The sequence below is a fragment of the Solanum pennellii genome, chromosome 12 (assembly GCF_001406875.1).
Source record: "Solanum pennellii chromosome 12, SPENNV200".
Classification (NCBI taxonomy): Eukaryota; Viridiplantae; Streptophyta; class Magnoliopsida; order Solanales; family Solanaceae; genus Solanum; species Solanum pennellii.
In genome coordinates, this window is record NC_028648.1 from 12,829,756 (window position 1) to 12,850,987 (window position 21,232).

General features: G+C 35.3%; 1 protein-coding gene across 1 annotated transcript; it reads left to right on the forward strand.

Annotated features, from left to right (window-relative positions):
* Window positions 1-18,897: 18,897 nt before the first annotated feature.
* Window positions 18,898-19,948, forward strand: LOC114075259 (uncharacterized mitochondrial protein AtMg00810-like). The gene is made up of 3 exons (XM_027913761.1): window positions 18,898-18,996; window positions 19,110-19,262; window positions 19,523-19,948. The coding sequence occupies exons 1-3, from the start codon at window positions 18,898-18,900 to the stop codon at window positions 19,946-19,948; spliced, it is 678 nt and encodes a 225-aa protein (XP_027769562.1).
* Window positions 19,949-21,232: the final 1,284 nt, after the last annotated feature.

The following is a 21,232-nucleotide window of genomic DNA, read 5'->3' on the forward strand; positions in this document are numbered from 1 at the left end:
GTAGAGGGGAACTAATCTATTTTTCTTTGATGAAAAAGTTGACATAGAGAACAGTGAAGTTTAAATGGCCTGAAGCTTGTGAGAAAATATTTTAGGAGTTGAAGAAGAGGTTGACTACTGCCCTAGTTTGTACCTTATGGAAAAGTAGTCAAGGTTTTATGGTGTATTGTGATTCATTCATAGTATGTTGGGGTTGTGTGATAATGTAGAATTGCAAGTTTATAGCTTATGATACCAAGACAATTGAAGCTTCATGAGAAAAATTATCCAACTCATGATCTAATGTTTAGGTGCAGTGGTGTTCATGTTGAAGATATGACATCACTATTTGTAGGGTGTTCATGATGATGTCTTCACTGATCACAAGAGCCCACAATTTCTGTTCACTCATAGAGAACAACTAGAGCTTTAAAAGATATTTGAAAAAATAAAAAGGAAAAAAATTATGTTTTAAGACCTAACCTAACCTAACTAACTTAGTTTGGAAGTGTTAGGGCATAAGTGTAAAAGAACAAACATGACGTCCGGAGACTAGTGAAAATGATCTAATGTGCCTTTAGGTCTCACAAGGGGTTTGAAGAGTCGTATGAGGGATAAATATTATTAAAATTCTTAGAATAAATATTTGAATTTTTTTAGGATCAAAACTTCTGGGTACGACTCCCCAAGAACCACCCTATGGGTCCTTGAGGATGACCCAAATTGACCCAAAAGCTGTCAAAAAACAGCAAGTGAACTACGAAGGCATTGACTATCCATCAATTTTATCACGCCTCATCAATGGTGTTCATGAGTCCACACTTATAATAGTGTGTCTTGGCTCCATTTTTCCAGCCTCTTGACACAAACCACGGATATCCAGGACGAAACGTCAATGGGTTGATGGTTCGTCAATGGTGGGCGTGGTTTCGTGCCTTCCAAATTGTGCATTACAAGGCCAAGCCAAGGGATGTTTGGTGAATTCCACCATTTGGCATTTAATTGAAGGTACGGTCATAATTTTTATTTTAGGTACATTATAGCATTTTATGTCATCAAACAACTCTTACACCTAATGACTCCCAAAACCCAAAAGCTCTCACTTCTCTCTAGATTCTCTGTCTAACCAAGGACTACATTGAAGACGAGGGTCAAAGCTTGAAGTAGGTCTCAAGAACAAGACTTTCCTCCATTAATCCTTAATTATTAAGAAGGTATGTGAACTCTTCGCTCTTGGGACACCTGCCCCAATAGGTTCCTTCAAATTGAACTTCAATGTTCTTCCAATTTTCTAGATTTCACTCCAACTTCGTGGGTTACCTTTAAAATTACTTATTTGGTATAGACTTTATTAATAATGATGTATTATGAATTTTTTTTAATGTTTTGATGTATTACCTTTGGTTTTTTACCTATTTCCTTAAGGACCCATGGATGTCCTTATTCCTCCTAACCCTAACTCTTGAATTATGTTGATTAATGATTAGAAGTGATGTAATTGAGTATTTCCTTGTATAATTGATAATTTTATAATGATGATAATTGATTTGATGGATAAATATCATGGATTTGGGATGAAGTATTGAAAGGGTTTCTTGGAGGCCATTGATATTGTCTTCAAGTGCCTGAACATTCTATCATAGTATTGTTGGTTTATCTTTGGTAATGATGATTAATTGACCTAAGAATAATGAAGTTATGAATGTATGATCATGCTATGAATATGAAGTTTGTTAGATAATGGTGTGTGTGCTAATGTTAGGGATTCAAGGTAATTCCCATGTACATCTTATAACTATGTTATGAAGTAATGTTCACACTTGATGTTGGGACGTGATGAAAGGACTTTCTCATCCTAAAACCTACGAGCTATGGACATTTTATATGAGGGGTTAAATTCCTATGTCCTATTTCAAAAAAGGGAATTTAGCTTAGTAGTGAGTGAACTTGAAGATAAGAGTTTATCCTTGTAAAAGTAACATAAGTTCACCCAATGTTCTCATGAGGTGAAAACTACAATGATAATTTGCATAGAGAGGGTTTCTAGTAACAACTTCATAGTTCCTTAACTATGTGCCTCCATAGGAACCTTAGCTAGTGGATCCACCTAGATTCTATATGAGTGTTTATATCTTACCTTGGAAAGTAGGTTCCCCTTCTTTTGGTGTGAGGGGATGACAACAAATTCCATGTAGCTCACATGGTCTATGTCAGTTATGGCAATGTTCCCTGAATGCTAAAATGAAAGAACGAAAGTAAGAAGATGAACACTAACTAGCACTACTTAAGAGTTGTTACTTTGTGTAGACATGGGTATGGGACTTTACCTAAACACTAAATAAGTGGACCTTAAGGGTAATTCTAGGGTGGGTTCATTATGTACATATATTATAAAGGAAAGTCATGATGTTGCTCTGATATGGTATGTATGATGTTGGTTCCACTTTATATACATGATATTGGTCTAAATTTGTATGCACGGTATTGACTACACATGAGATGATGATGTATGAGGTAAAAGACAATGCTTGTGATCTCTTTGTTAGTTTATTTGGTTTATGTGCGGTTATGGGGATTCACGTACACATTGCACTAGTAGACTTGGATTGGGGTTATGAATGAGGTATTGTGACATATTAATGAATTGGACTCTAAATATGAAATGTTGATATGGCTCTATTATGATGTTACTCTTTAACATGAATATGCATATGTTTTCTTGTTTTGATATGGACTTGTATATGATTTGTGGAATGTGCATAAATGCTTTTAAAGTGAACTTAGCATGCTCATAACAAAATGTCCTTTTGTGTATGTTTTCAAATTTTTTGTTTGCATATGTTTGCATACTTAGTACGTATGGTTGGTACTAACCCATATTCTCCTATTTTCTACACAAAGTGTAGGTTCGGGCCCTTTAGGTTATCCTACTCCTTTCTTGAAGAAACTTTGATTGATATTCCCAAGTTGGTGAGTCCTCATGTCCGAGGATGGAGATGTTTGATTCTAATTCTAGTTCCACTTTCCGTATTGAAAGACTTTATTGTAATTTGTATTATAAGACTTGTTGTTGATGTAATGGCTAAGTACAATTCTCATACTCTTATGTTCAGATGGCTATGTGAGACAAGTTGTTTCTATTTTTCATATATGAAGTTAAGTTGAACTTCAAATGAAAAGTTTTAAAGTTTTCCTCTTTTACTATATTTCTGATGTAGTGATGAATGCTAAGGGCTTGTCTAAGACCTCTTAGAGGTTGCGACGCCGGTTACTTCCAAGGGTTACTCTCATATCGTAACAATCATAGTATTAGATCATGAGATAGAATAAATACTAGGGAGTATGTCTCACAAAACCGCGTCTAAATAGAGTCTTGATAATAATTGTGAAGCTCAACACACTTATAAATGAGAAGGTATGTGATGCTTAGGAAATTCTCATTATCTTTGATATTCTTAAGTTGCGCCGAAGAGTCTTAATTCTAGTTGTCCTTTTTCTTCTAATCCTCCCCAAGAAAACGAAGCTCCTTCTCAAGAGTAAGTTCCACTACGTGGTCAAGCTCCGGTAAATCCTCTGGTCATGACGGATGGATAAATAAGGGTGGCTTTCCTAAAATTGACTCTCAAGTCATGGCTACGTAAGCTCAAGCCGTGACTACTTAATCTCAAGCTATGACAGCACAACCAAATGTGGAAGTTACACCCCGCGTGAATAAAAATGCTATTACCATGGCTTCACATTTGAGGGACTTTACTAGGATGAATTCTCCAACGGTCTTTGGGTCTAAGGAAAATGAAGATCCTCAAGACTTTCTATATAAGGTTTATAAGTTCTTGTATGCTATGGGGGTGAGTTAAAATGAGAAGGCCGAGCTAGCCGCTTATAAACTGGAGGATGTGTTTCAAACTTGGTACACTTAATGGAAGGACAATAGGGGTTCGAGAGGGTTTCTCATAAGTTGGGAAGTATTTAGGAGGAAATTTTTTGATAGGTTCTTCCCAAGAGAGAATAAAAAGGAAAAGTGGAAGAATTCATCAACCTTCTTCAAAGAGGTATGAGTGTTTAAGAATACTCTTTGATATTCACTAAGTTGTGTAAATATGACTCTTCTTTCGTGACTAATTCGAGGGATGAAATGAGTCGCTTTGTGATGAGTGTATTCGATGATCTATTGGAAGAGTATCGTGCGGCACTATTTCATAGTGACATGTATTTATCTTGTTTGATGGTGCATTCTCAACAAGTTGAGGAGAGTAGGCTTAAGAGGAAAAATTGGGAGGTCAGGATGGCAAGGTCCTATGATGGAGGTACCCCTAAAGGTAAGCTAGAAATCAAAGACAAACCAAAGTTTAAGAAGAGTTTCTCCTACTAAGTTCCTATTAATTTTCTCAAAGGATAGCAAGCATAGGGTGTACAAGCCTAAGCCTCAAGGGGGAAAAGTGGTGGTTCACAAGGTGAGAAACCCAATTGTGCCAAATGTGGCATGAGGCATATGGTAAATATTTAGTGGAAACGGATAATTGTTTTGGTTGTGGAAAGAGTGGCCACATGGGGAAAGATTTGACCATGGCCGAGACTCAAGGAAGGGAGAGTAATTAAGCACAAGCAAGTTGTCTTAATTCCGATGCTCCTAAGAAGAATCGTTTCTATTCTCTCAAATCTAGGGGTAATCAAGAAGATTCTCCTGATGTTTTTACCAGTATGTTGTAAGTATTTTCAATTAATGTTTATGTTTTGCTATATTTCGGTGCCACTTTATCTTCTGTAACTCCTTTAGTGGCTATGATGCTTTATGTGCTCCCTGATGTCTAAGTTGAACCTTTTTCAGTTTCTACCCCAGTAGGTGACTCTGTTGTTGCTAAAAGAGTCTTTAAGAGTTGCCTCATATTTTTGTCCAATAGAGTCACATTTGTTGATTTGGTTGAACTTGATATGTTGGACTTTTATTTCATATTGAATATAGATTGGTTACATCCTTGTTTTGCTTCAATTTATTTTAGAACAAGGGTAGTTAAACTTTGATTTCCTAATGAACTCGTTTTAGAATGGAAGGGGGGAAACTCAATCCCTAGAGGTCAAATTATTCAGTCTAAAAGCTTGTAATATGATTTCTAAGGGATATCTCTATTATATAGTGAGGGTCAAGGACCTTGGTCCAAGGCTCCTCCATTAGAGTCGGTCCCCGTAGTGAAGGAATTTCCGAAAGTCTTCCCCGATTACTTACTCGGAATTTCACCCGAACGGTTAATAGATTTCGGCATAGATTTTTTGCTAGATATTCAACCCATATCAATTCCTTCTTACCGGATGGATCAGGCTGAGTTTAAAGAATTGAACGGTCAACTCAAGGATTTGCTAGATAAGGGTTTAATACAACCAAGCATATCTCTATGGGGCGCTCCGGTTTTATTTGGGAAAAAATAAAGATGGGTCTCTTAGAATGTGCATTGACTATAAACAATTAAACTACGTCAAAATATAAAATAAATATTCTTTCCCTAGAATGGATGATTTGTTTGACCAACTCCAAGAAGGCGGGTTACTTTTAAAAGGTTGATATGAGATCAAGGTATCACCAACTTAGAATTAAAGGAGTTTACATTCCTAAAAGGGATTTCCTAACAATATATGGTCGTTTTCAGTTCCTAGTTATGTCCTTTGGTCTAACCAACGCCCCGGAGTCTTTCATGGACCTTATGAATAGGGTGTTTCGAAATTATCTTGATTCATTTGTAATTTTCTTTATTGATGTCATCTTGTATATTCCAAAAGTGAGGATGAACACATGATTCATTTGAGGATAATATTGCAAGTCCTCAGAAACATCAACTCTTTTCTAAATATAGTTGCAAATTTTGGCTAAGTATGTTGCTTTTCTAGGTCACATTGTATCTAGTAGTGGTATTGAGGTTTATCCAAAAAATATGGAGGCGGTTACCTCTAACTCTCACTAGTAGTCGAAGTTTCTTGGGTTTATCCCGATATTATAGGAGATTTTTTGACAAATTTGCATCTATAACTTCTACATTGACTACCTTAACCCAAAAGAAAGCCAAGTTTGAATGGACATAATCTTGTGAGAAAGGCTTCCAAGAGTTCAAAAATAAGCTTACCTCCACTTCGTTGTTGACCTTACCCTAGGGTACCGAAGGGTTTTTTATGTATTATGACGCTTATCAATTAGGTTTGGGTTGTTTACTCATGCAACATGGTAAGGTGTCCAGTTCCGGCTAACGCTCTTCGTAGCCTTTGATTGCACGGTCTCATCACTTAGTGGTCTGGCATGCAGTTAAACAGGTTGACCTTGGAAATCGCTTTCTTAAGTATATTGTACTAGGGGACAATGTAGGAGGACGCTCGTGTATATGAAATTTTTTTTAGTAATTGGGTTTTTTCTTTCCTATCAGAAATCTATGATTTCCCATCAAGGTTTAGCTGTGAATTCGCAAAGAGGTTAATGCCTCTAGGAAACTCAAGGTACATGAAAATAACTATCCAAAACATGATCTTGAACTTGCGGTCGTAGTGTTTAGTTTTAATATATAGAGACACTATCTATATGGAGTTCACATAGTTGTGCTCACAGACCACAAGAGTCTCAAATATGTGTTCACCCAAAAAAAAGTTAAACCTCCGGCAAAAAAACTTGTTAGAGCTTTTGAAATATTATGGTATGAGTGTCCATTACTACCCGAAAAAATCTAATGTGGTTACAGATGCTTTGAGTCGGATTTCTATGGGTATTATGGCCCATGTTGTTGATAGTAAGAGGGAATTAGAAAATATGTTCATATATTGACCCGGTTGGGTGTTCGAGTTAAAGATTCTTCAAAAAGGGGTTTCATGGTCCATCATAACTCTGAGTCATCTATAGTGGTTGAGGTGAAATCTAACCAATATCTTGATCCTCTATTGATGGAGTTGAAGGAATCGATTCTTAGTAAATCTAATGAGTCCATCTCCCAATGGGGGGATGGGGTGCTTATATATCATGGTAGGTTGTGTGTGCCAGATGTGGATGACTTAAGAAGAGATATTTTTGAAAAGGCTCATGGTTCTCGATATTTTATTCATCCGGGTGCCACCAAAATGTATTGTGATCTACAATAGATCTATTAGTGGAATGGGTTGAAGAAGGATATAGAAGAACTTGTAGCTAAATGTCCTAATTGTCGACAAGCCAAGACCGAACATCAAGGACTGAGAAGGTTATCTCAAGCTATAGCTATCCTCACTTAGAAGTGGGAAGATGTCAATATGGATTTCATTGTGGTTTTGTCTCATACGTGAAGGAAAAATTATTCTATTTCGGTTATTGTTATAGATTGACCAAACTGGTCCATTTTATCCCCCTCAAAGCTACTTATTTGGCGGAAGATTATGATAAATTGTATCTTAATGAAATTTTGAGAATTCATGAAGCTCGCTTGTGTATCATTTCAGATAGGCGTACCCAATATACTTCTAATTTTTTGAAAGAATTCCAAAATGGGTTTTATACCAAAGAAACTTAGTAATGCATTTCATCCACAAACGGATGTTTTAGCGGAACAAACCATCAAAAACTTAGAAAATATTTTGAGGGAATGTGTCATTGACTTCAAGGGTAATTGGGATAACCATCTACCATTGGATGCCTACAAAAATAGAACCACTTAAGTATCGCCATAACTCCATTTGAGGCTCTTTATGGGAGGAGATGTAGATCTTCGATTGGGTTATTTGAGATAGGTGAGTTTTCTCTAATAGGTCCCAAATAAATTTATGAGGCTGTGGAGAAAGTTTGATCCATAAGGGTGAGATTTAAGACGACCCAAACTCAGAAAAAATCTTATGCCTACATTGGAATAAGTACCTTGAGTTTATTGTAGGTGACTTGGTCTATTTGAATATATCACCCATAAAAGGGGTAATGAGGTTAGGGAAAAAGGAAAACTTACTTCCTTGTGTGTAGGGCCATATATGATTTTGAAACACATCGGAGGTGTTGCCTATGACTTGAAATTAACTAATGAGTTGACTCTGGTTCATCCGGTTTCCACGTATCCATGCTAAAAAAGTGCATAGGTGATACAGTGTCTATTTTTCTTGTAGAAGGTTTAGGAGTAGATGCTAGTCTTTCTTATGAAGAGGTCCCGGTCGAAATTTTTGACCAAGTGATGAATTTGAGGATTAAGGAAGTAGCTTCCCAAAAAGGTTCTTTGGAAGATTAATCTTGTGGAAAGTGCTACATGGGAGGCCGATGCCGATATGATGTCCCGATATCCTCATCTCTTTCCTTCCCCTTCTAGCCAAGGATAAGTTTAGTAATCTTTCATAGTTTTTTGTCTATGAATGTACATGAGTGTATGAAAACTTCTATGATTTTTCGTTATATATGAATCCTTTATTGTGAAGAATTTGGTTGTATAAAGTGTTTTGAATGTTCATGACATTATATGTTCTTCATACTTGATGGCACTTGATTATATGGTTGGTATTTGATTTCGTGTGATATTCCTTGTTATGAAATTGCTCAAGTAAGAAGTGTTGAAAGTATGTATTGGCTCCTTGTTAAACATATTGAGCTATATGGGAAGGAAAATAAAATTTCTCCTTACATAATGTGAAAGGATAAAATGTGTGCATATTTGGTAAATGATATAGTTTCTACCTCATAATGATGTATTTATATGTTTGAGAATAGAGTTAATGTTTCCTCCATTTAATTGAATTATCATTATATGTCATGTGTTGGTTTGGCTGCCAGTCTTGAGTCGTAAAAATTCCAAGAGATGTTTTAAGTGTCATTCGAGGACGAATGTTCCCCAAGGGAGGGATATCGTAACATCACGGAAACCTAATAACCTAGCTAGAGCTTTAAAAGATGTTTAATAACTTAAAAGGATTAAAATTATGTTTTAAGACCTAACTTAACCTCTCAAACTTCGTTTGAAAGTGTTAGGGCATAAGTGTCAAGGAACGACCATGACGTCCGGAGACTAGTGAAAATGATCTAGTGTGCCTTCAGGTCTTGCAAGGGGTTTGAAGAGTCTTATGAGGGCTAAATCTTGTGAAAATTCTTAGATTACATATTAGTACATTTTTATGGTCAAAACGTCCGGGTAAAACTCCCTAAGGACCACCTAAAGGGTCCTTGACAAGGACAAAAACAATTGACCCAAAAGCTGTCAAAAAACAGCAAGTGAACAATGAAGGCATTGACAATCTGTCAATGGACTCACACCCCATCAATGGTGGTTTTGAATCCACCTAGTGGGGCTTGGCTCAATTTTTCCAGCCTCAGACACAAACCACGGACAGCCAGGACGAGCCGTTAATTGTTGGTGTGGTTTGGTGCTTGCCAACTAGTGCAAGACACGGTCAAGCCAATGTTGGTTTGGTAAATTCCACCCTTGGCCATTAAGTGAAGGGACGGTTATGATTTGTTATTTTAGGTATATTAAAGTACTTTAAGTCATTAAACAAATCTTACATCTTATAACTCCCAAAACCCAAAATCTCTCGCTTCTCTCTAGATTCTCTCTCTAACAAAGAACTAAATTGAACAAGAAGTTCAAAGCTTAAAGTAGGTCTCAAGAACAAGACTTTTGTAGATAAATCCTTATGTATTAAAAATGTATGGAACTCTTCACTCTTGAGACTCCTTTCCCCAAGAGGTTCCTTCAAATTAATTTCAATGTTCTTCCAAATTTCTAGATTTCAATCAAAGTTCGTGGGTTCCTTTAGACTTGAATTATTTGGTCTATACTTGATTAATAATGATGGACTATGAATTTTTATGAAAGGTTTGATTTATTGCCTTAGGTTTTTGACCTAATTCCTTAAAGACCCATGAATGTCCCTCTTCTCCTAACCCTAACTCTTGAATTATAATGAATAATAACTGGAGGTGATGTAATTGAGTATGTCCTTGTATAAATTATTATTTCTTTTTGATGATAATTGATTTGATGGATCAATATCATGGATTTGGTATTAAGTCTTGAAAGGTTTTCTTGGAGGCCACTAGTAAAATCTTTAAGGTCGTGAACATTCTATTATAGTATTATTGGTTAATCTTTGGCAAAGTTGAACATTGAAGTATGAATGATGAAGTTTTTAATGTCCGATGATGCTATGAATATGGTTTTGTGAGATGATGATATGGGTGCTAATGTGAGAGATTAAAATTAATTCCCACTTACACCTTATAGCGATGTTATGAAATAATATTCTCACTTGATATTGGGATGTGATTGAAGGACTTTCTCATCCTAAAACCTATGAGTTATAGACATGTTATATCAAGGGTTAAACTTGTAAGACATATGTTATTAATTAAAGTTAATTAAGATTTAAAGATACTTCAAAAAAAAGGAATTTAGCTTAACACTGAGTGAACTTGACAATGAGGGATGTTCCTTTACAAAGGAAAACAGGTTCACCCGATATCCTCATATGGTGTAAACTACAATGCTAATTTCCATAAAGAGGGTTTCTAGTAATAACCTCATATTTCCTTAACTATCTACCTCCATAGGAACCTTAGCTAGTGGATCCACCTATATGATATACGAATGTTTATGTCTTTCCTTGGCAAGTAGGATACCCTCTTTTCGGTGTGAGGGGATGACATTGTATTCCATGTAGCTCATGGTCTGTTTCGATTATGGCAAAGTTTTCCTAATGTTATAATGCATGAATGAAAGTAAGAAAATGAACACTAACTAGGACTACTTAAGCGGAATTACTTAGATAGGTAAAGGTATGAGACTTTACCTATACATTGCACAGGTGGACCTTGAGAGGAATGCTAGGGTGGGTTCTTTATGTATATATGTTATGATGAAATGCATGATGTTGGTCTCATATGGTTAGTATGATGTTTCTTTCACTTGGTATACATGATGTTGGTCTAAATTGGTATGCATGGTATTGACTACAAATGAGATGATGATGTATGAGGTAAAAGACAATGCTTACAATCTTTTTGTTAGTTTATTTGATATATGTGCGGTTATGGGGATTCACGTACACATTGCACTGCTAGACTTGCATTGGGTTTATGAGTAAGGTATTGTGACATATTGATGAATCAGACTCTAAATATGAAATGTTCATATGGGTCTATAATGATGTTACTCTTGAACATGAATATGCACATGTCTTGTTATTATGAGATAGACTTGTAAATGATTTTTGGAATGTGCATGAAGGTTTTTAAAGTGAACTTAGAATGCTTTAAAAAATGGCCCTTTGTGCATGTTTTCAAATGTTTTACGTGCATATAATTTCATTCTTAATACATGTGGTTTGTACTAACCCATATTTCTCCGATTTTATGCACAAAGTGTAGTTTCGGGCCATTGAGGTGATTCTACTCCTTTCTTGAAGAAAATATGATTGTTGTAGAAGTTTGTAAGTCCTCATGTCTGAGGATGGAGTTTATTGATTCTAATTCTAGTTCCATTTTCCTTATTGAAAGACACTTGTTATTGATGTAAGATCTAAGTCCCAATTCTCATACGCTTATGTTGAAATGGCTATTTGAGACAAGCTAGTTTCTATTTTCGATAAATGAAGTGAAGTTGAACTTCAAATGAAATGTTTTTATGAGTTTTGATTTTATTTTATCTATGATGTATGATGAATGCTAAGGTATTTTGTAAGACCTCTTTGAGGTCGAAAACGCCGATTACATCTAGGGATACTCTCAGGTGGTAAAAATATCAGACAAAGGAAGTAATTAGAATTGCTCAAGGATTACGACATGAGTATTCATTACCACCTAGGTAAGGCTAATGTTGTTTTTAATGCCTTAAGCAGGTTCTCCATGGGTAGTACCGCCCATCTTGAGTAACAGAAGAAGGAACTAGCAAAAGATGTGCATAGACTTGCACGCTTAGGAGTCCGACTAATGTATTCCACAGAAAGACCAATAGTGGTGATGAATGGGGCTGAATCATCGTTAGTATCATAAGTGAAAAAAAATACCAGGATCCCATTTTGCTTGAGTTGAAGTCAAATTTTGAATAGCAAAGAGTATTAGCTTTTGAACAAGGGGGAGATGGTATTTTGAGGTATCAAGGTAGACTATCTGTATTAATGGTGGATGGACTCCAAGAGAGGATAATAGTGAAAGATCATAGCTCTAGATACTCCATTCATCCAGGCTCCACAAAGGTGTACCGTGATTTAAGAGAAGTATATGGGGGAATGGTACGAAGAAGGGCATTGCTAAATTTGTTTCCAAGTGCCCGAATTGCCAACAAGTTATAGTAGAGAAACAAAGGCCTGGGGGTTTACCCAGATCTCCAGAGTGGAAGTGGGAGATGATTAATGTGGATTTCATCACAGGCTTACCCAAATCTCACAAGCAACATGCTTCTATTTGGGTGATTGTCAATAGAATTACAAAATTAGCCCACTTCTTGCCCGTAAAGACTACTCATTCACCAGAAGATTATGCTAAGTTAAAAGAATTAGGAGGCGAGTTAACAGTAAAGAATTAGGAGGCGAGTTAGTAGTTGAAGTTGTTAGTCATGACTGATGACGATATTGTAGCTAATGAACCTTATGAGTTTTTTCGATCTTTTTGCTTTTGATGGTCTTTTGGCCTTCAATATTCTATTACTCAATTGATGCAATATTTTCTTTATATTGTTCATCTTATATTGGACTTAGACGAGCTTAAATATAGCAGAATGGACACTTCTGATAACTTGATACACCATGATTTCAACTAAGAAAGAGCATGTGTTTTCGAACTACTCTTACAATCATCTGGGTGTCTTGATCAAGTTTATGAAGATGAAATAGCTTACCTCTCGTTTCAGTTGATCGATAACTTTAGTCCTAATCAACGCTAAATTTCGTTACTTTCTCAAGATCATCGAGATTGGTTTCAAGGCTAAAGCATAATCACGTTGTCATCTTTATACCTCAAGCATGGTTGTAGCCATGAGGTTAAACTGACTATTCCATCTGTAGTCCATATATTCGTTTCAAACCAAATATTATATGTTGCACCAAAATTGACATCATGATGTAAGAGACAAATGGATGTAAAATTAATATGCCCCTACATGATTAAAATCTTGTATTCAAATTTTACCAAATCACTCTCCTATATTTGTTGTAGTGTTAATCCACTAGACGGTAAGCTGAAACCTAGAAACTATCAATGTAGTCAGCTTGTGGTTGTGGGGTATAATCATGCTCCTCAAAATTTGTGGAATGTATAAAAAACTATGGCACTATCAGGAATGGTGCTGGAGCGTAACTTTTAAATATATAGTGGTCATAATCATGACGAAAGTAAAATAAACCTTGTGAAAGTTTTCAAAATTGAATAATCAAATAGAATGAGGTGAAAAAATTATGATGTTTCCCGCTTAATTTTAGTGGGTTGGATCCAATAAAAATTGGTAGGGTTGAATCATGAATTGGGTCAAATTTTCTAGTGGGTGTCCTAGTTTGCAAGCCTAGGTGACGGATTTAGTGCCATGTGGCTTGCTATATCACTTCTGTTAAGGCTTAAAGGTAATTGTGGTCCCTTAAGATAACGGCAGGGGCATTTTTGATCCTAAAATGTAGCGGAGGGTATATATGATCTATTTCACATATTTCATGGGCAATTTTTACCCTTTTCCATTAATATATTGATTTGTTCACGTCTTATTTTTTTTTTTTGCTGTTTGTCTGATATGATAATTAAAATGTAACTATTATTACTGCTCAGGTTAATTGATTTGATATGAGGAATATTTTTTCTTTAACTTTCCTTCTATACATTTTCTTTTCATAATTACTTTTTATTTTGTAATTTTGTATTAAATTAATACATATAAACAACATGTAATGGTGGATGGAGATTCTTATTTCTTATTATATTGTTCAATTGTTGATTGGACTTACCAACTTGAGAGATGAGTTTTGCGGACACATAAGACAAAAGTACTATGCATATTATCAAGATGAGTTTGATATATAAATTTCATATAGTAGCTAAGCCGAAACGTGAAATGCACGTTTTCAAGACTAGTCCCAAATAAACACAAGGTGTCGATCGTTGCTCTAATTTATTCTTCGAGTATGGTTTGAGCCATGGATAACACAAGCACCCAAAAAAATTAATTGGGCATAACCTTAATTTGTACCAAATAACATTTGAAAAGGTGATTGATTTTGCAAAATGGAGGTAGATAAGCGATTGATTAGGTAAATTGTATATTGACAAGCAAAGGACCAAAGGATCAGGGGAAGCGAGCCTTCATGGAGTAATGCTCTTGCCGTTTCAATAATGTGTCTTTCATCGTTTGTCAAGAGAAACTTGTTGAGGGGTGTATGGAGGAGCTAAAAGATTTTCAATACCCTGAGAGTTTAGGTATGGATCAAGACTTCTATATCCTCCACCACAATCAGTGTATAAAGAAAGAACTTTTGTATTGAAATGACGTTTCCATTAAAAATTTTGAAGTTTTTGAAATGTTCGTTTACCTCACTTTTATGTTTCAAGGTATAAAAAGCCAAATCTATTTTGTAATTGGTCAACAAAAATACAGTAGTACTATTTTTTTCATCAATTGATAGCAATGGAGAAGAACCCCACAAATCACTAAAAATGATTTGAAACGGTTTTCTACTTGACAATGTAAGTTGTTGAAAGGGACGACGATGAGATTTATTTGATGAACATGAATTAAGAAACTGAAAATTTTTCTCGTGTACAAGGCAGCGAGAATTTATTTAAAACAAAATTCAAAACTCTAGCATGTGGATGACACAATCGATGATGTCAAGTGATAATGGAGGACGATTTGGTGGAGACAACATTTGGTTGTGGGGAAGGCACCGAAGGTGAAGTTGGCCACTCATAAAGACCGTCTCTACTCCGGCCATGGACCAAAGGAGTCCCTGTGTTCAGGTCCTTTATACAAAAATGAAAAGGAAAAAGCTTAACAAAGGTTAGATTATCTTGACAAAATTTAGAAACTGAACCTAAGTTACGTTTTATTGTAGGTGCACATACAATATTAAAAATCTTGAAAGCATTATTTGATGCATGTAATTGAGTAGAACCAGTGTGAGTTATGGGTATTTTGTTAACATCGCCCATGGAGATAGTCTCCTTGCCATTGAATGCCTGCAAGTTGTGAGGTTCAATAGTGATATGATGAGATGCTCCAAAGTCGACAATCTAAGAATCTGTTGATGCCTACAATCCTGAAACATAGTTAACTTTTGCGTCAAAATGATTGTGAGATTTTGATCTACACACACTTGCAACATGACTAGGTTTGTTGCACAATTGGCAGCAAACACCATCATAGGAGTTGGTGATGGTGGAAGATCAATACTGAGTGGGTGTAGTAGATCAATTATTGGACCACCATTTCTTGTTTCTGCCATTATTGGGATAACGAGTGTTCGAGTGTTTGTGGTAATCACACTAAATAAGTTGGTCTTTGCGAAACCAAAGTGAAAACACAGGATTGGCACTAGGGACTACGCCAGTAGTGATCGTGCGAGAAGGGGAGGGAGCAGACCTATTTAGATGGCCATAAATATCATGACCAAGCATAAGCATCAAGAATTGAGCCTTCCACGTTAAAAAGATTTTCTGCCAAGTAAAATGATAGGCAATTGGGATGCTGGATTGAATTGAAGAATTGTCACTCCGATGTTTGTGTCTGTAGTGAAAACTCGAGAAGGGTCACCCATCAATGTTCCCACGTTTTACAAACACCCCACGTATACAAAGTATGTCAATCGTGAACAAATCATGCGAAGAAATAAATTTGATCAAGATATTTCATATATACTTCTTAATAAAACTTCACCGGGGTAATAGGTGATAGTCACATAACCGACAAAGGATACTTATTGACCATATCAAATATGATTCCAAATCATATCTAATATGATTCTAAATCTTATCCGAATATCATATATTATTTGATATTATTTCATACCATATATGATATGATTTCAAATATCTTATATGATTCTAAATCATATCTGATATGATTATGATATGATATTAGTTCTAGAATTAGGCTTGTACCTTTGTATATAGATAGTGGATAATTTATCAATAGTAAAGAAAAGAAAATACATAATAGCTTTCAAACTCTTTTTGGTCTTATTTCTCTATTGTTATCATGGTATCAAGAGCCTAAATTTTTTTCCAGAAAGTACTTTGATTTGCTCCTTATTGTTGCTTGATTTCTATCATCGGATATCTCTTGTCTTTCTAATGAAGTCACATTCTCACCGATATTTTGTCTACCAAATTGATGATGGAAAAATTATCCGATGTGGGAATTTCCTTTTCGAATCTTTGTTCAAGGGAAAAGCTTGTTTGGAATCTTGGATGGATCAACAACTAAGCCTAATGAATATAAGGAAAAACAAGTTTGGCACGTTTGTAATGCTCGTGTAATTTTGTGGATCCTCAATTTCATACATGCAGATATTGCACTCAGTCTGCATCCATCCAACTTGGCAGTAGAGATGTGAAAGCATCTCAAAAAGGTATATTGTCAATGCAATTATGCTCGAAATTTTGAGTTGGCACAGTGCAATTATGCTCGAAATTTTGAGTTGGCACATACTCTTCCGGAATACAAACAGGGAGATAAAGACATTCGGAGTTATTATTCGGGACTTATGGAAATCTGGTCAGAACCGGACCAAAGGTTTGGAGGAAATGTTTCTTCCACAGGCTTCAAGGAAGTTATTTTGGAGAGGAAAAAGACTCGACTAGTACAATTTCTTATGATATTAAGACATGATTTTGAGCCTATTAGAGCTAACATTCTTAACAAACAAACTCTTCCGGACATCGATGTAGTGTTTAGAGAACTCATTCATGAGGAGACTCGCATCAATACTGTAGCATCCATGGATTTCTCCTACACAATTGACGCGGCTGTGTATACATCAAAAGGAACTCATAAATCACTTACTGACAGCTCAGTTCGAAAGTTTGGACCAAAATGCTTTGAATGCAAAGAGTATGACCATATTGCATCACATTGCAAGAAAAGAAACATATGCAATTATGGTAAGAAGTCTGGCAATATAATTTAGGCGTGCAATCAAACCGAGCACAAAGCTTACCTAGCGTCTGAAACTTATATGAGTAAAGCAGAGATTACACAATCTTCTTTGGATCCGAATGCACTTCAAAAGATGATACAAAATTTAGTTATAGATGCTCTTCTCAGGGGCTATTTCTAGTAGTCTCAGTGTTGCCTAATTATGGTAAGAATTTAAATAGGAATTCAATAGTTTGGCATATAGATTCTATTGTGTCTAACCATATGGCAGGAGATATCCATAATTTACACTCCTTATTAGCTCCATTAAAAAATCATCTTATGGTGATACTTTACCTGTCTTTAAGATTGGAAAATCATCTTGCTTCTCTAATGTCCTTTTTGTCCCTAAACTCGGTGTTAATCTTATTTCGGTTGGACAATTAGTGGAACACAATTTTCCTATTATTTTTTCATGTCTTGGTTGTGTTGTTCACAATCTGAATACATGGAAGATGATCGCCAAGGGTCGTAGAGTTGGGAGAATGTTTCAGTTGTCCATGTCTAACACAACTCACCATGCTTGTTATTTGTCTGCTACTAAAGGAGACATTACTAACTCAAATAAATTTTGGTGCTTGTAACATTATCGTCTGGGACATTCACATGCTAAAAAACTTTCTTCCATGTTACAATATTGTCTTCATTTGAATAAGAAATCATTGGTTTTTTCATCAAAATTGTCTTGTGAAAATTGTGCTAAATCCAAAAGCCATAAACTACATTTTCCTAGTAGTATTACTTCATACGACTCTACTTTTGATTTGATTCACCGTGATGTATGGGGTACTGCACAAGTTTCATCTAGATTGGGGTATTGATATTTATCTTTTTTAAGAAACAAACGTGAAGTTCCTAACACCATACAACAAATTGCCACCTGTTGAGACTCAATTCAAAAAATGGATCAAAAAATTTCGCTCTAATTCAGGTAGGGAATATATGATGTCAGAACTCATAGGTTTTTTCAAAATGAGAGGCATTACTTCGCAATACTCTTGTCGAGACACACCTGAGCAAAGTGGGGTGGTAGAAGAAAAAAATAGGCATGTTTTTGAAACCTCATTAGCTCTTCTTGATGCATCAAATATTCCAAAAATATTTTGGGTTGAAGTCATCCAAACTTCTATGTATCTAATAAACAGACACACCATTAACATTAACAAAGATGATAGTCCATATTCCATCCTTTTTAATAAACTCCCTGATTATTCTCATCTAGAAGTTTTGGTTGTGTGTGTTTTGTACATTTACCTAGACATGAACGTCATAAAATTATCTGCTAAAGAGTGAGGCCTGTTTTCTTGGGTTATAATGATGTTAAAAAGGACTATATTTGTTATGATTCTTCTAGACAACAGTTGCGGGTTTTCAGACATGTAATCTTTTTTGAGCATCAACTTGCTTACCCTATTAAAACTTCAACAAAATTATACTCTTTCTCCTTTCAATACAAGTTTGAGAATCAATGGGAACAGACTCTCAAAGCTCCCAACGAAGACCCTAATGGAATTACGGATGATCCTGGTCAATCAGGTACATTCCCTACGAATAATTTACGTAATAATACTTTGTCACATAATTCCTTGAATACCTCTTTCCCTGACTCATTTGATAATAATGATTATTATGATTGTGAACCTGTACAAAGTGATCAAATAAATTATTCTATTCCTTTTCTTCGTAACTCTGAACATAAAACATCTACCCTGATCTGTATGGATACTCTCCTGGTAGATACGGTCGATCATATGCCTTACTTGCTACTTTGAATTCTATTTTTGTTCAAAATACTTACCAATAGGCATGAAGTCATGACTGCTGGAAAAAGGCAATGGAAGAGGAACTTTCAGCTTTAAAAGAAAATCACACAAGGGATTTGATATCCAAACCGGCTAAAGCTTCTGTTATTGGAAGCAAATGGATTAATCATGTGAAAATGAAGTCTGATGGCACATTGATAAGGTACAAAGCTTGACTAGTAACTCAAGGATACAAACAAGAATATGGATTGGACTATGATGAGACTTTTGCTCCTGTTCAAAGATGGCGACAATTCGTGTATTGCTCACTATAGCATCCATCAAATGGTGGAAACTTCATCAAATAGATGTGAAAAGTGCACTCTTACATGGTGAAATACATGAGATTATATGCATGAAGCCTCCTCTGGGGTACAACCAAAGTCAACCTGATACGGTTTGTCTTTTTCGAAATTCTCTTTATGGTCTTAAGCAAGCACCACGTGCATGGTTTGAGATGTTTCGATCTACCATCATAAATGCTGGATTTTCTCAATCTATTTCTAATTATTTATTATTCATCCAGCACTGCAATACTAGTATGATAGTTTTACTATTGTATGTGGATGATATGATTATAACCAATAATGATGAGAATAGAATTGTACAACTCAAGAATATTGTTGATGCAACTTTCAAAATGAAGGACCTTGGCAGGTTAACATATTTTTTGGGTTGGAGGTTGAGTATTTGCAGGATGGTATCATGTTAAGCCAAAGGAAGTATGGAGATGATCTTGTCACACAAGCATGTCTAAGTGATCAAAAGGTAGCTTACACACCTTTGGAGATCAATGTGAAGTACAAAAATGATGATGATGACCCTCTTGCCGAACCAACATTGTACAGGAGGCTCATTGGTTGTCTAATTTATTTGACAATAATAAGACCTGACATCTCTTATCTAGTTCAAGTCTTGAGCCAATTTGTTACAAACCCTTGCCAGCATCATTTTTCTGCTCTTCTCAGAATCATTCGCTATGTTTGGAGTACAATTAATCGAGTGTTTTTCTTTCATTCAGCATCATCTCTAAATCTCGAAGGATATGTAGATGCAGATTGGGAAGAATGTCCAAACTCTTGAAAGTATACGACAAGATGATGTATGTTAATCGGATCATCACTTTTCTAATGGAAGTGCAAGAAGCAGCCAAGAATTTCAAAATAATCAATGGAGGCAGAATATATATCAATCTCATCCGCTTGCTCAGAAATTGTGTGGATACGTCGACTGATGGAAGAACTTCATATCTCTGTTGATGGCTCCACTACATTACATGCTGACAATATTAGTGCAATACGAATACCAATAAATCCGGTCCACCATGAAAACACAAAGCACATTGAAGTGAACTGCCATTATATTCGAGAACTTGTTGTTGATCAAGTCATTAGTCTTTGACATATCACGTCGTATGATCAATTGGCAGATTTTTTTACAAAACATGACAAGAAGCAGACATCAATTCCCATTATTCAAATTAATGCTTCTTGATAGGTAGCATCAATTTGAGGGGGGATATTGACCATATCAGATATGATTTGATATGATTTTAAATCATATCTTATATGATTCCAAATATCTGATAGGATGCTAAATCATATTCGCATATCATATATAATTTAATATGATTCCAAATCATATCTGATATTATTTCAAATATCTTATATGATTCTAAGTTATATCTGATATGATTCTGATATGATATTTGTGCTAGAATTAGGCTTTTACCTTTGTATATAAATATTGAATAATTTATAAATTGTAAAGAAAAGAAAATACAGAATAGTTTTCAAACACTTTTTGGTCTGATTTCTCTATTGTTATCATACCTAACATAGCTTAATTCACATTGTTTATGCCCCTTCTAATGAAACTAGATTGATTAGGCTTGTTCTCAAGTGGAATTCTAGAGTATCAAAAAGATTATATGTATTTGAGATTACTTTTTATTTTTACATGTAGATAAGTAAAAAGATCTTTTCTTTGATATACCGATGAAACCTTCTCTTTGAATTGCAAAGATAAGGTATAAAAGGAGAGTTATCATATTGAGAAGATAATGTTTTCTAAGTGTTATATGGAAGAATGGAATTTCATTTTGTAATACGTATGCTACGGCCTACGAGATCCATTGTTTATGCACTAATAAGAAACCTAAGAAGAGGCAATCTTTAGAGGATATCTTCAACTATAAAGGAACATTTATCACCTTTATATTCACAAGGGGAACTAACCATATGTAAAACAAAAAAACTCAACTAATCACAATTCACAAACATCACCAAATGTGTTATTTGGTCCTTGTCGAATCTGTTTAGCCCTCTAGCACACATGGATCAATAACAAATTTTACTTGTCGATATC

What these genes read in the sequence shown, in the direction of transcription:
- LOC114075259 (XM_027913761.1), top strand. Translation starts at nt 18,898, where the DNA reads ATGGAAGAGGAACTTTCAGCTTTAAAAGAAAATCACACAAGGGATTTG. An exon ending in GAAGCAAATGGATTAATCAT is followed by an intron (nt 18,997 to 19,109) that starts GTGAAAATGAAG and finishes TCCTGTTCAAAG; the next exon opens with ATGGCGACAATTCGTGTATT. An exon ending in ACCAAAGTCAACCTGATACG is followed by an intron (nt 19,263 to 19,522) that starts GTTTGTCTTTTT and finishes GGACCTTGGCAG; the next exon opens with GTTAACATATTTTTTGGGTT.